The 18333-nt window shown below is 41.8% G+C and overlaps 1 protein-coding gene across 1 annotated transcript in view; it reads left to right on the top strand.

Moving 5' to 3' along the window:
• The window catches only part of ryr2a (ryanodine receptor 2a (cardiac)), a 554599-nt gene that overhangs the window by 176993 nt on the left and 359273 nt on the right, over nt 1-18333 (top strand). Inside the window, 3 exon segments of the mRNA XM_037691577.1 lie at nt 2761-2855; nt 2934-3109; nt 9785-10431. Of these exon segments, the coding sequence (XP_037547505.1) occupies nt 2761-2855; nt 2934-3109; nt 9785-10431 (918 nt within the window).

Genomic DNA, 18333 nt, shown 5'->3' on the forward strand with positions numbered 1-18333 from the left:
ATCCAGACAAAAGTCCTCTCCAACTAACAAGCTGTCACATTGTCAGTCATATTTGTTAAAAAAAAGAAGTGAATTCAGTTGAATCTATGTAAATAAAATGAAATAATTGTAGCTATTCTCAAATTAATTTGAACTAAATCAAAGTAAATTAAAATGAGTCAAATGAATAAAAAATTAAAAATAATCAGACCGAGTTTAACATAATTAAACTGAGCTGATTTGAAATAAACTGAATGAATTTAACTAATTCAAAAATGACACGCACCTTGTAAATATAGCTTGAATTCATGGACCTTGCTCAGGAGTAGTGTACTGACACCTTGGTAGTTAGTTTTACTACTTAGACAAATTTTGCTTAAAATAAAACCAGTTAAAAACTAATTAAGATCAACATAATTTTGGTGAAATCTCCAGCTCATTACTGTTTTTACATACTTTACTGTAGAAACAGCTTTCAGAGGGTATTCAGAAAGTTGGGACTTTTCAATGTGTGATGTGTCACTCAAATATTTTTAGGGTTTTTCCACAATTGTTTAGCTTTGATTGCTACAGATATTACCCACTAACTGATCAACTGTATATGGTTGGGTTTGAGTTTTTCACTCATTCAGTGGCTCTAATGTGTTTTAGTTCTGTTTGCAATGTCAAATGTAAACTTTCTTCCTTTATATAGTGTCCTACCGATTGATTGTGTGATTGTAGAAGTTTCCAGAAGTTGTAAACTACATTGGTGAAAATATATCATATGATAATGTATTGTAGCATGAACGGACACAGCTGGCTAACGAAGGCTAACGCTAACATCTGCAGCTCATTGTTGTGATATTCAGTGAAAAGACCTTTAATCCTCTAGACATTCATCCATCCATCCATTTTCTTTACCCGTTTATTCCATTTTGGGTCACGGGGGTCGCTGATGCCCATGTCCAGCAATCACTGTGCGAGGGGCGGGGTACACCCTGGACGGGTCGCAATTCCTCTAGACATTCATTCAACCTTTATTTATACAGGTTAACCCCACTGAGCCTCGAAGACTCACTTACAAAAAAGACATGGTTTTAACAAGGAATGATGACAACAGTGAACAGTACTCATAAAAGGATGCATATAAAATTGATAAAAACAAATGAAAGAAAATGGAATTTAAAAAAACGAAACAAAAATAGCTACATTATAAAGCAATATAAAATACTAAAAACAGGAACATGTCTGCAGTGGTTTTTCCCAGGAACTTAGCAGATGTTTGAAGACACTTAGAGAGGTCAAGTTCGAGAGCTTCAGATCTTTTTGCAAAATATTCCAGGAAACAGGAGCGGAGTAGGAGAAGGCCCTTTTGCCTAGTTCAGTTCTCACTGAGGGAACACTGCAGGTAATAATGTCCTGAGAGCGCACGCTGTAGCTACACTCACGCAGTGACATGTAGGAGGAGATGTATGAAGGCAACAGACCAAGAAGTGATATAAAAATGAAAATGTACCAGTGAGGGAGTCTGCGTGAAGTTAATGATGTCCAGTTAACCAGTGAATACTGGGTGCAGTGATGGGTACGATAGTTACAGCCAGTTATGAATCTTAATGCACCGTGATAGACAGCGTCCAACATCTGCAGGGTTCTTGTAGGAGTGTTCATGTAAATTACATCACCATAGTCAATGGAGGGAAGGAAAGTCACAGATACAAGGCATTTCCTAGCATTCAGACTTAGACAGGATCTGTTTCTACATATCTTGTATAAAGTATCTGATTTACAGCTCTGTCTGAGCTGAGGGGTTCAAAAACAAGGGAGAAAATGTTTAAATGATTTAGACTTTTAAAGTTATTTTTAACTCATAATGTTAATGTTTGATATTTATTTAATTTATGAACATAATGCAACTTTAAAAATAGGTTGTTCTTTGCTGAAACCTGATGTAGGTGAGAAATCATAGAATTTGTCTATTGAAAGTTTTTACATGGATACAGTTTTAGCTTGTAGTTCTGTAACACTCAGTACAAAAGGCAGGTGAAGATGGATGGATAGATGGATGGAATGTTTTTAGGAATTCACCCTTTAGCTTGCTCTCTCTTGGTCTCTGTCTCATTAAAATGATTTGAAACTGCAGGATCAATGTGACAAACATTTAGTGTGTTTTATATTGGGACTTTGAAAACTACAGTACAACTTGAACCTAGAGATCCACTCATACTTAACTGAATACTTGGTGTCTTGTAAACTACCATCAACATTTTTGTAAAGGACTCATCCAGGTTTTAGAAGCATTCCAGCTGATACTGAATTCATGGACAGAGGGACAGGGTTCAATGTTCTTCTTATTTTTATGAAAAATACTGTTATGAATAGGAGTTCTAATACATTTTTACAAATATTTTTGTTCACTGTGTTTTATGGTACAATAAAGGAAAGCAGATTAGGAACTTTTGAACAATAGTTTGCAACACAGTTTGCTACTCTGTCAACAGTTATCAGCCTCAGGAGCTACCTGTTTAAAGTAAAATCCCTGGTTTTGTCGTGGTGGTCTCTCGTCTTATCTATTTCTCTTTTATTATTTATTTATTCTTCTTTCTTCTCTTTCTTTAAAAAATAAACAAATAAATAAATAAATAAATAAAAATATATAAAAAAAATTGAGCGATGATGATAAGTTCATTGAAACACTTCACAATGTTTCTACACTTAAATTGAGCTCAAGAAAAAAAAAAAGTAAAATCCCTGAAAGTGAATGTATGCTTTGTGAATTTCTGACTGCCTTCTTTTACACAGGTTTCAGCATCCAGACTAAATGATCGCCATGGCTGGCTGGTCCAGTGTAATGAGCCTCTGCAGTTTATGTCTCTACACATACCGGAGGAAAACAGGTGACCACAGCTCCTGAGCACTGTATGCACGAAGTCCTCTGTCAATTCTAACCCAGCTCCTCTCTGTTTCTGACTCAGGTCAGTTGATGTCCTGGAACTGTCAGAGCAGAAGGACTTATTAATGTTCCACTACCATACCCTCAGACTGTACTCTGCAATCTGTGCGCTGGGAAACAACCGGGTGGCTCATGCTCTCTGCTCCCACATCGATGAGGCCCAGCTCCTGCAAGCTATAGAGAATAAATACATGCCAGGTAAAACACAGCAAAAAGAACAAGTACTGTTCCTGAAAACATTTCCATAAGACAGGCAGAATGGACAGAGCCTTCCATCAGCTAACTGATGTCACAGAGTAGCCTTCAGCTTTTATTGTGGAGGTCCATTCCTATTATTTTACAAAGTAATTGTATGACTGCTGAGTCAGCATTCCTGCTGTTTTCATGTTAGAGATATTTTTTTAGTCCAAAATTATTCTGGTAAACTGTACACTTCACCATTTTAACCTTTCCCATATCAAAACATTTAGCTGGATCAGAAAGTGTGCCATAACTCGATTTTTGTACTTAGATTTTCAAAATATTTAGCATCACCTAACAACTCCTTTTAACTACCATTCTGCTGCTTTTAGATTTTAACAATTGCTTTGATATTTGAGCTTCTGTTTTGCTGCATTCCTTATGGAACATTGGAAAGCGTGATTGCCTGGAGAGGGAAGCAGCTGCCCCTCCGTTGAGGCTGGTTATGAATTCTTTCTCTGGATCCACACTTTTCCTTTTTTGCTGTACCCCTGCCCGATGGATTTACTGACAGAATTATTTCAGGGCAGCTGTAGAGAAAGGTCAGTGGAAGAGTGTTGGTTTATTGAAAAGTCAACAGGTATTCCCAAGAGTAGGTAATCCACAGTTCCGTGTATTCTATCCATCAATCCATTATCTTCAGTTTGTTCTGAAATAGGGTCGCGGGGGCAGCAGCTTGAGCAGGGAGGCCCAGACATCTCTTTCCACAGCCACCTCTTCCTGCTCTTCTGGGAGGATTCCAAGGTGTTCCCAGTCCAACCGAGAGACAAAGTCTCTCCAGCATGTCCTGGGTCTTCCTCGGGGTCTGCTCCCAGTTGGACAGGCCCGAAGCAACTCCCTAGGGAGGCGCCCAGGGGGCATCCTTACTAGATGCTCGAACCACCTCAACTGGCTCCTCTCGACGTGGAGGAGTAGTGGTTTTACTCTGAGTCTCGCCTGATAACTGAACTTCTCACCCTATCTCTAAGGGAGGGTCCAGTTATCTTGTGGAGGAAACTCATTTCAACTGCCTGTATCCGCAATCTCATTCTTTCGGTCGCTACCCAGAGCTCATGACCATAGGTGAGGGTAGGAACATTGACCAACCAGTAAACAGAGTGTTTTGCCTTACAGCTCAGATCTTTCTTCACCAAAACGGACAGAGTCCGCAATACTGCAGATGCTGCACCAATCTGTCTGTCAATCTCACGCTCCATTCTTCCCTCACTCATGAACAAAACCCTGAGACACTTGAGCTCCTCCACTTGAGGCAAAACCTCACCCTCAACCTGAAGAGAGCAATCCACCCTTTTTTGGTTGAGGACTATGGACTCAGATTTGGAGGTTCTGATTCTCCTCCCAGCCGCTTCACACTCAGGTGCGAACCGCTCCATTGAGAGCTGAAGATCATGGCATGATGACGCCAACAGGACCACATCATCTGCAAAGGGCAGAAATGGAATCCTGAGGCCACCGAACCGGAAACCCTCTGCCAGCTGGCTGCACTGAGAAATTTTCTCCATAAAAGTTATTAACAGAATCGGTGACAATGGGCAGCCCTGGCGGAGTCCAACTCCCATCCTGAAGGGGTCGGACATACTACGGGCAATGCGAACCAAACTCTCGCACAGCTTGTATTGGGACTGAACAGCCCATAGCAACGGACCTCCAATCCCATACTCACGGAACACCCCCCACAGTGTACCTTGAGGAACACGGTTAAATGCCTTCTCCAAGTACACAAAACACATATAAACTGGATGGGCAAACTCCCATGACCCTTCGAGGACCCTAGTGAGGGTAAAGAGCTGATCCAGTGTTCTACGGCCAGGACGAAACCCACATTGTTCCTCCTGGATCTGAAGTTTGAACAATGATTGGACTCGCTTCTGCAGTACCCCTGAATAGACCTCAGCAGGGAGGCTAAGGAGAGCGATACCTCTATAATTGGAGCACACCCTCCGATCCGCCTTTTTGAAGGGGGCAACCACCACCACCCCAGTCTGCCAATCCAGTGGCACTGCCCCCGATGTCCACGCAACGTTGCAAAGGCGTGTCAACCAAGACAGCCCCACAACATCCAGAGCCTTAAGGAAATCAGGGTGAATCTCATCCACTCCCGGAGCCCTGCCGCTGTGGAACTTTTTAACTAACTCGGCGACCTCAGCCACGGTTATGGACGGCTCAACCCCAAAGTCCCCCGACTCAGCTTCCTCCATGGAAGACGTGCTGGTGGGATTGAGAATGTCCAAGAAGTATTCCTTCCACCTCCCGACGACATCACTGGTTGTGGTCAACGGCACCCCACCTTCACTGAACACAGTGTTAGTAAAGTGCTGCTTTCCCATCCTCAGCCGCCTGATGGTTTGTCAGAATCTCCTCAAAGCTGACCGAGAGTCGTTATCCAAGATCTCACCAAAATCCTCCCACATCCAAGCTTTTGCCTCAGCAACAGCCAAGGTTGTGGACCGCTTGGCCCTCCGATACTCCTCAGCTGCCTCCAGAGTCCCACTGGCCAACAAGGCCCAATAAGACTCCTTCTTCAGCTTAACAACCTCCCTAATCCGGGGTGTCCACCACCAAGTTCATGGATGGCCACCTCGAGAAGCACCGACAACCTTGCGGCCACAGCTCAAGGAAGCTACCTTAACAAGCGAGCCACGGAACGTGGCCCACTCGGACTCAATGTCCCCCACCTCAGCTAGGATGTGGTTAAAGCTCTCCCAGAGGTGTGAGTTAAAGAACTCTCTGATGGTTTCTTCTGCCAGGCATTCCCAGCAAACCCTCACTACACGTTTGGGTCTACTGGGTCTGTCTGGCATCTTCCCCTGCCATCTGATCCAACTCACTACCAGGTGGTGATCAGTTGCCAGCTCAGCTCCTCTCTTCATCCGAGTGTCCAAAACAAACGGCCGCAAATCAGATGACACAACTATGAAGTCAATCATCGATTTACGATCTAGGGCGTCCTGGTGCCAAGTGCACTTATGGACACCCATATGTTCGAACATGGTGTTCGTGATGGACAAACTATGACTAGTACAGAAGTCCAACAACAGAACACCACTCGGGTTCAGATCAGAGAGGCCGTTCCTCCCAATCACGTCCCTCCAAGTCACACTGTCATTACCCACATGGGCATTGAAGTCCCCCAGCAGAATAAAGGAGTCCCTAGCTGGCGCACCTTCCAGCACCCCTGTCAAGGACGCCAAGATGGCCGTATACTCTGAACTGCAGTTTGGCACGTAGGCACAAACAACAGTCAGAGCCTGTCCCCCCACCCGAAGGCAAAGGGAAGCCATCCTCTCATCTACCGGAGAAAATTCCAAAACACAGGCACTAAGTCGAGGAGCTACAAGTAGACCCACACCAGCTCGAAACCTCTCATCATGGGCAATTCCATAGTGGAATAAGGTCCAGCCCCTCTCAAGGAGATCGGTTCCAGAGCCCATGCTGTGCATTGAGGTGAGCCCAACTATATATAGTCGGTACCTCTCAACCTTGCTCACAAGTTCAGGCTCCTTCCCCGCCATAGAGGTCACGTTCCATGTCTCAAGAGCCAGCTTTGGTAAGCCAGGGTCAGAGTGCCGAGGTTCCCGCCTTCGGCCACTGCCCATAGCATCATGCACCTGACTTTTATGGTCCTTCCTGCAGGTGGTGGGTCCACAGTGTTTCGATTCCCCAGTGAGGTAGACACAGGATGCGTGCCACGCCCTCACAGCAGCCTTCTCCACCAAGGGGTCTAAAACAAATCCTAAGGCCCAGGTTTCACCCGTAGCTGTATTTTAGGACGGTTTAGTCTAAGGCTGTGTTGAAATGATTCACCCAGACTGTTAACTACCTCCTATCCATGTACCACACCCAGAATCTCACCTCGTGCCTCGCCCGACCTAGCAGCAGGAGTGGGGACGTTTGACAGACGAGCAAGCGCATGTTCACAGTTGCTCATCTCCTAATTTAGTGTTGCAATTGTTATCCAATCTGGTTTTGTTTGGAATCTAGGAGTAAGATTCCTGGATGTTGTTTTATAATCAAAGCTACGAAACCTTTAAAAACCTCCTAAACTTTTGTTGTTAACATTGAACCAAGTTCTCCACTTTCATGAACAAAGGGTTGTTGAAATAAGAATCCAGAATTTTGTGTTTTTCTTTACTTTAATCAATGATTAACAGTGGAAACAGCGGTAAGCACAATCCAACTCAATGATTACATTTGATTACAGAGAGGATACATGGTGATTAATAAGTGGCTCCGAGATTTAGTTGGACTCCAGAGAATGATCAGTCTGTTTGACAAGGTGGTCCTCTGATCCTGAGGAGAGCTGGGGAAAAACTGCCTCAGCCATTTTCCTTCTGGCCAGCCACGCCCTAGGAGCTCCTAGGGTCGCTCTGACACACTTAAATACTCCAAAAACTTTCACAAACACCCCCAACTCACAACCTGATCCAATATATGTTATCCCTTACCACTTCTAACAACCTTTGGCAAGTCCGAGCAATTGAATCCAAAATATAATCAATCTTTCTGCTTGCAATCCTGTAGACTACCGCTCTGATCTGAATTAAAGGTTGATGAAGGACAAAATTTCTGAGACGTCTCCTTGCCATCACTCTCTGAAGGATTTCCTGTGAATCCCGGTGCAGTAAGGAGCAGATTACCTCACCCGTTCTTGAATGAGGACGCCTCAGGCTCAACAGCTATTCAGAATCTGAAGAAAATGGATCTGGGTGATGATCCAGGCTGAAGTGGAGAATAACTCCAGAAAGGAGTTTTCCCTTTGGATCATTTTCTTCCTCAGCTGGAACCATCAAAAAACTTGTCCTGTTCTCCTCCAGTTGTCTTTCAGCCCCAGTTTGTCAGATCAGGGCGTTTTTATAGAGTAAATCATGGTTATCACCTCCGATGGATCATGCCACCTTTTTGGCCCTCCTTCTGAGCTGGAGTTGGCTCAGGATTCTATTCATGTCGATAGGAGATGATTACATCATTCTTATACATATTAATTCTGGTTGTCACCTTAATCTGTCTGGTTTAGTCCGGATTTCTCTTCTTCAACTTTTGAGTTGTTTTTCTGTTCTCTGTTTCCTTATAAGGATCCATGTTTGCTCGGAGCTGCCTCAGGAAGCGTTATTGTTAAACACTCGTCTTGAGTAACTCATCACTAGTATAACATTTCTTGAGAAAACATTTTCTTAAACTCACAAAATCACGAAACAAACAAAATACATTTTAAAATCACAAAAGATTATAATATCAACTTGACTATCTTTACTTGATTCGCTTATAAATCAACAATTCCTGTTTATTTATTTAAAGAATCACAGTTTCATCGGGAGGGAATGTCTTCCATACGTTATTTCTCCTCTCTTCTCTGCCTGCGTGTGTGCGTGCATGTGAGTGCGTGTGTGTATGTGTGCTGCGTGTGTATTCTGCGTGTGTGTGCCTTTAGCTCATCTGTTTCCAATTAACTAGCCTGGAAACTCCGGTACTTTCTTACAGGCCCAAAGTGAAACAGGCTTGAATGACAGTCTGTCTTCCACAACAAAGCGGCACTTATTGATAACAGGAAGGCAAACCCATGCTGCTCCTTTGGGCTGAGCCCGACCGGGCCCCATGGGTAGAGACCTGGTCACAGGTGCCTGCTAGAGCTAGCAGATCACCAACACAATAAATCTCATGTGTTAAACAAACAGTGCCTCAAACACAATACAGTAGTAGAGAACAAACTTATAAAAAGTGTTTGTGAAGTAATACATATAGGCTGTATAAAAGTCAGATAAATCCTGAAAATTAAAATATTCTGTGAGCACAACTTCCAGCATGGAAAACAGGAAGTGACACAATCAGTCTTTCTGCAAATGTCAGCACATTCTTGTTTAGCTGCAGTTTAAAACTTTGAACTCCACACTACATGTTTTTGAACTGAGAGAGCTCCAAGATGGGAAGTGAAATGTCCAGCTGTTTTATTTATTTATGTTTTTGTTTGTTTGTTTGTTTTGTAGAATTTCTTTCTTCATGCAATTTTTATGTTTGTCATGGAAAAGTGTAGGTTGTAAAAGTATTAACTCTTTTTGGTGATGGTTTTGTTTCATTGCCCTACAATCTGGGTAATGTTAATTAACAGTTCCAGGCAATATTACTATACATACTCAGGGAAAACACTGTAATTACTGACTGACTGCTGAGTCAGCAATCACACTTTTGTATTATTATTATTATTATTATTTTCAATTGTTTGTTTTTTTTACTAAAATTACTAGAGCATAACTTAAGCCATTTTAGCCATTCATATATCAAAAGTTTGTGTTCTTTTCAAGACATTATGCTCATGACTTATAAATGAAGTTTTTTAAATTAAAATGCAGATATCTTCAGATCCTTGAATTTTTTTTAGGTGCCTTTGCTACATTTTAGTTAGTGACTGTTAAGCAAATTTTTAATTTTTAGCTGCTGCAATGATACTTTTGCTCATTTTAGCTTTTACTTACTGTACTGATGGCTTTAGCTTTTTGTTAATTCTTCAATAGTCTGTACATTTAACTACTCTTCTGGTGGTTTTAGCTCTGTATTTACACTGCCTTTTCACAGAAAATGTAACATTTTTCAAAATCAATGTGTCAGTTTTGTTGATATCTTGCCTTTTTTCCTCTGCAGGTCTGCTTCGTACAGGCTACTATGACCTCCTCATCGACATCCACCTGAGGAGCTATGCAACTGCTCGTCTCATGATGAATAATGAGTACATTGTTCCTATGACTGATGAAACTAAAAGTATCACTTTGTTTCCACATGAGAAGAAGCAGCATGGCCTGCCAGGCATCGGACTCAGCACATCCCTCAGACCCAGAATGCACTTCTCATGTCCGAGTGTTGTCCAGGCGGCTGAATCCTGTTGTCGGAACAGCAGCACTAGTGGATCAGGGAACTGTTTCCAGTTCAGCCCTGAGTTTCCCTTGAGTATCCTCAAAATGAAAACTATAGAGATGCTGACAGAGGCCGTGCAGGAGGGGAGCATGCATGTACGGGATCCGATTGGAGGCAGCACAGAGTTTCTTTTTGTCCCTCTCATAAAGCTCGTCTACACCATGCTCATCATGGGCATTTTCCAAAACGGAGATCTGAAGAACATCCTGCAGTTGATTGAACCGTCAGTGTTCGCGGAAACAGCAGACAGAGATGAGTGCTTTCACAAGGAAGTTAAGAAAGTCCAAACAGAAGAGGAAAAAGTACAGGATGATGGGAGGAGCTTGCTTAAAGAAGGTCTCCTACAGATGAAACTTCCAGAGCCCGTAAAACTCCAGGTGATGCTCAGTTTTTCTCTCTCAGTGATCCGTTCTCAGGGTTTAGGTTTGTAAAGGAGGTATGCTGTGCCAGCATTGTTTTCCTTTTTATAGTTTATTTTTATACATGTTGGACCAGTGCCACCCCTAGCCAATTTGGCGTCCTAGGTAATATTTTAGGCAGCACCCCCTGCAGATGTTTCGAAATCCTGCCAAGTTCCATACATTCAAATACACAATTTCATTGTTTTGTCTTTTAGTTTATCTTTTATCTTTAAAAACTGGGTTGTCCAATTAAAACAGTTAACAATAATATGCTGAATTTGAATTAGAAAATCAGAAGCCAACATCATAACTGCCAAGATTTCCTGATGGCAATGAGGCTCACCTATTCTTATTAACAAGCAGCTGTGGAGCAACCCTAACCCTCCCTCTCAATTCCATATTAACTGAAATTAAGGAATGAGTATAAACGCAAGCAATGCTCATCAAACAAAAAAACAACACAACAATAAAAATCTCCCACACAAAGAAATCTCAGTGAATATGCCAAAAAACAAAAACACTGATAGACTGAATGAAGTCTCCTTTTCTGGCAACAAATTCTAAAGGGTTCCTCCTGATTTGAGGGACCTCCTGCAGGACTGATAGCATCCATCTTATCAGCCTGAATTGGTGTTTCAAGGCTGGAACAAACACAGGATTTATCCTGGGAGAGGCTGATCCAGGCTGATGTCATTAGAAAGTTCACCGAGCCCCCTCATGTCTCCACACCCAAAGAGCTGGACTGTCACTTTAATGGTACACCATGTGGATTTTATGTCCAGCCGCATGCTCAATAATCCAGGAGAATAAATCTGAAAGGGTTGAGTCAGGTCCTCTGCACATCTAAACTCTGGTTTTCTGTATCAGTCAGTGTTTTGACTGATCACAGCTTCTGCCACTTCTTCTTCTTCTTCTGCCACTGGAGACACTAACAAAAATAAATTAGTTCACTCTTCTAAAGGTTTTAAGTACTTTAATAACTTCAGTTCAATCCAATTCAGTTTATTTATATAGCATCAAGTAGAAGTCGTTTTAGGGCACTGAACAGAAACATTCACATACATTATAAAATCCAAATATTAAAAGTTCTCTATCTAAGGAAGCAGCAGGTTGTGTTGAGTTTTCATTTCATCACAGTCTCCCATCCTGAGCAAGCACAAAGGTAACAGTGGAAAGGAAAAACTCCCACATAAGGAAGACACCTCCAGCAAAACCAGGCTCAGGACAAGCAGCCATCTGCTTCAACCAGCTGGGTTTGAGAGGACAGGAAGGAGAAACGGACACAGCATGGCAGGTCCAGAATGGAGGCGAGCAGGAGAGCAGGTCCCTGACAAGGAGAAAGAGAGAGAGAGAGAAAAAAAGCAACACATTAAGACAGAAATAATTACAAATACAAACTATTCATTTGATGAAATGAGGTCAATTTTTTCTCCAGCAGTCTACGCCTATAGCAGCTTAACTAAGGGAGAGGTCACCCAACCTTAGTCCACCCTAACTATAAGATTTATCAAAAAGGAAAGACTTGAGCCTAAAAGTAGACAAGGTGTCTGCCTCACGTACAGAAACGTTTTACCAGTACAACAGAAAACATTCAGCTTTTATCAATAAATCCCATTTGTAGACTAAAAAACCTCTTAAGGAAAAGTACCACACTGAAAGTGTCACTCTACTTAACAAAAAAGGCTTTATTGTGCCTGAAAATCACAGTTCAAGGTTCTTTATTGTCATTTCCATCACATGTGGTACATGAGGTGGAATGAAATTGTGTGCTCAAGGTCCCAGTTACACCCAAAAATAGCAAAAAATATAAATTATAAAAAAGAAACGGTATACAAGGATCTAAGATATACACTAAACAATAATAATATAATATAAAACTTTGTATTAAACAGTAGCCTGAACATGATTATGTTGATGATTATGAGTATGTATACAGCAGCTTAAAGGCAAGAAGTCAGCAGCATGGATAAAGTCACATATCTCCAGTTGAAGTGGCATTACAGTAATTTTTCTGGTTAAATATCCATGAGTCTAACAGCCTCAAGGTAGAAGCTGTTCCTCAGTCTAGTGTTTCTACACTTAATGCTCCTTAACCTCCTTCCTGGGGGCAACGGGGGGGAAAAGTGTGTTTGCTGGGTGAGCAGGGTCCTTCATGATGCAGGTGGCCCTCTTCCTGCATCTGGAGGTGTAAATGTCTGTGATGGTGGGGAGACTGACCAGACTTCTGTGCAGCCTTCACCACTCTCTGCAAAGCTTTTCTTTCTACAGCTGTGCAGCCTTCATGCCACACGTTGATGCTGGAGCACAGGATGCTCTCCACTGCACACCTGTAGGAGGTGAGGACTGAGCTTCCCAGACCAGCTTGTCTCAGCTGCCTGAGGAAGAAGAGTCTCTGATGAGCTTTCTAGATCAGGCTGGTGGTGTTGTTGCCGCAGATGAGGTTGTTATTCAGGTGCTTGTAACTGGAGACGACTTCCACCGCAGATCCTCCTATGTTCGGGTGGGGTGTGTGTGTGTGTGTGTGTGTGTGTGGTTTGTTCCTTCTGAAATCTACAACCATCCCCTCCGTCCTCTTCACATTAGTTTGAAGGTTGTTCTTCCTGCACCAGCTCTCCAGTTGTTCCACCCTCTGCCTGTAGCTGGACTCATCATTTTTTGTGATGCATCCCACCACCTCTGTATCATCTGCCAACTTTACAATGTGACAACCTGGATGGGTAGCTGCACAGTCATGTGTGAGCAGAGTGAACAGGAAAATCAGTCATTTACTCATGATAAAATACACTGCTTGGCTAAAAAAAAAGTCACCACCACAAAAAAGGTCACGCACTAATATTTCATTGGACTGCCTTTAGCTTTGATTATGGCATGTATTCACTGTGTCATTGTTCAATAAACTTCTACAATGTCACAAGATCTATTTCATCCAGTGTTGCATTAATTTTTCACCAAGATCTTTCATTGATGACTAAGCACTAGGCATGATGGGTCACCTGACTCTCTTCTTACCCTGATGTGCCCATCACTCTGGAACAGGGTCAATCTGGACTCATCAGACAACATGACCTTCTTCCATTGCTCCAGAGTCCAATCTTTTATGCTCCCTAGCAAATTGAAGCCTTTTTTCCCTGTTAACCTCGCTGATTAGTGGTTTTCTTAAGGCTACACAGCTGTTCAGGCCCAATCCCTTGAGTTCCCTTCACATTGTGCATGTGGAAATGATCTTACTTTCACTATTAAACAGCCCTGAGCGCTACTGTTGTTTTTCTTCCATTTGATTTCACCAAACGTTTAAGTGATCACCAATCACGATCATTCAGGATTTCTTTCCGGCCACATTTCTTCCTCGAAGATGAATCTATCTTCCAGTTTTTAATAATGCTTTAGACAGTTCTTAACCCAATTTTAGTAGTTTCTTCAATCTCCTTAGATGTTTCTCTGCTTGATGCCAGTAATTTGACCCTTCTCAAACAGACTGACATCTTTTCCACGACCACGCAATGTGTCTTTGACATGGTTGTTTAAGAAATGAGAAGCAACTCATTGCACCAGTTGGGGTTAAACAACTTGTTGCCAGCTGAAAGATAATCACTCATGCAGTAATTATCCAACAAGAGGCTCGTACCTATTTGCTTAGTTAAATTCAGGTGGCAACTTTTTGGGGGGCCAGACAGTGTATGCTAAAAACTCATGTATCAAACACTGTTGCTTAAACATACAAATATTTAGATAAGTAGGTAAACCTCAAGAGGTCATTCTTAATTTTTTTTATTCTCAGTTGAATTAAATTTCCCTTTGTTAATAATGCTAAACTCCATAGCTCAGATAAATTCAAACAGCATGTCAGCAAGATAAAAGTAAATCACTTAAGTAAAAGGAAGTTTTCATAGTTCCATGTGAGGTGGGTCTGGACCTGAAGTGCCCTGTCAGACCAGTGGGCAAAAAGGCCCTTTTTTGTCACCTCTGCCAGCCATATTCTATTCAATTCAATTCAATTCAAAAATACTTTATTAATCCCAAAGGGAAATTATTTGTTGTTGTAACTCGTTATCCTCATTTCATTAAGAGATGTTACAGATACTGATGGCTGTAGGTAGGAAGGATATCTTGTAAAGGTCCATCCCACAGTGGATCCTAACAAACTGGCTGCAGATGCCGTGCGATCCATCCACCCAGACTCGGCTGGCCTCTTGGTTCCCCCAGGTTGTAGGACCGCCCGAATGTCGGGCAGAACTCCTCCCAGAGCGATGGCCACTCCTCCCAGCAGCCTGCCGAGCTCCTTGTCGCTGCAGACAGCCAACTGTAGGTGCTGAGGGACGATCCTGTCCTTCCACTGTCATGAGCTGTGTTTCCTGCTAGTTCCAGGATCTCAGTGGTCAGGCACTCGAGCACATCTGGCAGGTAGATGAGAATGCGTCCACAGAACATCCTTTCAACTCATTTGAGATTTGGGGCTGTAGTTGAGATATTATTTGAGCTTTGAGATGTTAATCAGCTGCTGTTGGTTGTAGAAAACTGCCTTGTTGCCATGGTTACGCATCATAACAAATGCCCAAAACTAAAAAAGCCTCTGTAAAAGTCCTTCCAGCTGCAGAGCATCTGATACCAGAGGAAACAGTCATCCAAAAAATGTGTTTTACATCCAGAAAAACAGGAATTAAAGTTTCCAAAAGCAAAATCTCAGAATGAAAGTAACAGAGCTGCTCCAACATGCAGCCACCTTGAGCGGCACAATTCTAGAACATATTATGACTTTATTATTATGAACTCCTCACTGCATCTGCCTCCTATGTTGTCATTTATACAGGGGTCCAATTTTGACTATGTCACCTCGAATAGACTGAACAGCAGTATGTGCAATTCTGACCTTGGCCATGCCCCCATAGGAAGTCAGTCAGTCAGTCCTCACAGAGTTCCTTCAGCATGCAGGCAAATGTCACTTCACAGACCTAGAACAGACCCAAGCTGGCAGTCAAACTCTCCTCTTTTCTCTCAATTCCATTATTTTTGGTTCAGCAACCATGTGTCTTAACCATCACACACCTTGAGCTTGAACAGAACTCTTAACGTCTAGCACTAGAAGTCCCAGAGAAGGGTCATTTAACATTTCTACCTTTGGAACCCAGAGACGGGTCGAGTGACCTGAAGGATTTTAGCTAACATCCTATAATGAGCTGTTAACAGGCGCTTTTGTTTTGTAAATAAGGCCATTACTGGTGCACCACAGGAGGGGGCACGCTTAACTCCCAACTAACTGTTTTCCATTGAGTTTAGCCATTTAGTTTCTAGTTAGTTATATTCAGTTTATTGTATTTTATAATATGAAGATTTTTTATATATATATTGGTGGCACGTTGTTGCACATTTTGAACAAATTGAAGTCAATTTACCGTTTATTTTTCAATTGGTTTGGCTCATTTCTTGAAACCGAGATGACATTCTCAAAACACCATGTGAAACACAACTCAAGAGACTTTGCATTTTGAGGTTACTGACAATTTGTATGAAACACATATTTTGTTTTGATATATATAGTATTTAGCTTAGTTTTGAGCAAAAAAGCACAGACCATAAGCAATTGTGTGTAAGTCAAGAGGACTAAAACTTCAGCATGAGAAATATAAAAAACAACAACCGTTATTTGTTTCCATGCTTTTTATTTTTGTCATAAAAATACAAGGGATAAAACAATTTTACACATATTTACACTATGCCCTAGTGGGGGGGCTGCGTGTGTGTGAGTGGCATGTCCTCCTTGTGTGACTGGCATTTCAGCACTCACTCGGCAGTCGAAACATACCTGGCACTGCCAGGGTATGTCCCTGGTACATTTGCCACATGTGTATTTGTAGCAGTTGACGCATCTCACAGTTGCACAATTGTTCGTGCATCGATGTTTGATCTGACACTTTTCCCTTTTGCCAGGGCTGGGTGTGGAAGGTTGTTGCTGAAGCAGTTTCTCCTTGCGTGCCTTCTTCTCACAATTAATTTGGTTATTTTTTTTCTAAACTGTCATTTTGAACCCACTTCTCTTTTTTCTGAAAGAAAAACATTACTAAAATCTTTTAGAAAAACTTTTGCATATATCTTGAAACAGATTGTATGTTTTGCAAACTTTTGTTTTGTTTTGTTCATTTGGCAAAATGACCTGGATAATGCATCTCTCCCAAAACACTTCATGTATGCTTCAAAACAAAATATGTGTTTCATACAAATTGTCAGTAACCTCAAAATGCAAAGTCTCTTGAGTTGTGTTTCACATGGTGTTTTGAGAATGTCATCTCAGTTTCAAGAAATGAGCCAAACCAATTGAAAAATAAACGGTAAATCGACTTCAATTTGTTCAAAATGTGCACCAACGTGCCACCAAGAGATATAAGTTCAAAATATAACCAGTTGATATCGCATCTGTTTGGAGTATTAGACGGACGTTTGTGTGAGTTCAGCTTATCTCTCCCCTGCTGATTCCTAAGGCAATGGCCACATTTACAAATGAAAGGATGCTAATTGGAGCCATCAGAGTTGTCCGGTTTGACTAAGTTTGACTACTTTGACTAAGGCTGCGCTTTTTTGCGCAAGTGAACCTGGCTTCTAAATCCCCCGCTCCCTGGATTGGACATTGGAATGCAGTCTGGTGAGGTGGGTGTGTCTGAGTTACTTGTGTGCATATTTAAAACAAATGGCAGTTAATGGCCCGCAAATTGTTGAGGAGAAGGAGGGGGTTTGTCCTCAGGATCTTGAAAATCTAGTCACTCTAGTGCTAAGGGTCTTTTGACCCTTTTTCAGGACTTCTGGGGGGATGTCGAAATTCCTGGGACTTCTAGTGCTAGTCATGTTTCTTCAAACGTGGCAAAAGTCTCAGGTCTAAAGTCTGTAGTGCCCTGCAGAAGCCTCGTGGTTCGATTTTCATGTTTCAATGTTTATTGGCAGGGAGTGAAAAATGTTCAGAGGTCATGATTTGATGTGTTTGGGACTACAGACCTCCCTCTGGAAACTCCAAATTACAGACTTCCCCAGATTCTCTAAAGGTACAAAACAGGAAAAAAAGGAGTTAAAAGAAGTTTCAAACAAATTTCTCTAAATCTGCAGACATGTTTTGATAACAATCTGTACCTTTGTGTCAATTATAAAGGATGAACTTGGTAATGGAGGTCTTTTTTGAGACCTCCCTCTTCATCACCATGCCAACTGTGTCAAAATCCCTCAATGAAACGTGTGTGATTCAGGAAATTTAGTTTCATCTAGAGTTTAATGTAATTTAGACAGTTCAAAAGTGGTTCCAGACCCTGTCTGACTTAATGAGCAAATACAACTGAATATCATCAGCAAAGCAATGAAAAGAGATGTTATGTTTTCTAAAAATGGACCCCAAAGACAACATGTACAGATGAAAAAGCAGTTGATCTAAAATAGAACCTTGAGGGACCTCACATATTAGAAGAGCCACAGATGAAGAACATTCCCCTAAATGAACAGAAAACCTACTGTCAGTCAGGTAGGACCTAAACCAGGGTAAAACTGTACCTTTGATACCAACCACCTGCTCAAGCAGTGACAACAAGATGTTGTGGTCCAAAGTATCAAAGGCAGCAGAAAGGTCAAAAAGCACTAAAAAGCAAAGCTTCCTGAATCAATGGTTTAAACAGTCATTAAAAATTCTGAAAAGGGCTGTCTCTGTGCTGTACGCTGATGAAAAATGTCTTTCTCTAAAATCTTTGACAGAAAAGGCAGTTTAGAAATAGGTCTATAATTTAAGAGCAGTGTTGTGTCGAGGTTTATCTTCTTTATGAGTGACAGCACCACAGAATGTTTAAAAGTAACTGGAACACAGCCTGATGAGAGGGACATGCTAATGAGGATCACAACTAATGGACCAAG

Source organism: Nematolebias whitei, chromosome 17 (assembly GCF_014905685.2).
Source record: "Nematolebias whitei isolate Nwh7 chromosome 17, NemWhi1, whole genome shotgun sequence".
NCBI lineage: Eukaryota > Metazoa > Chordata > Actinopteri > Cyprinodontiformes > Rivulidae > Nematolebias > Nematolebias whitei.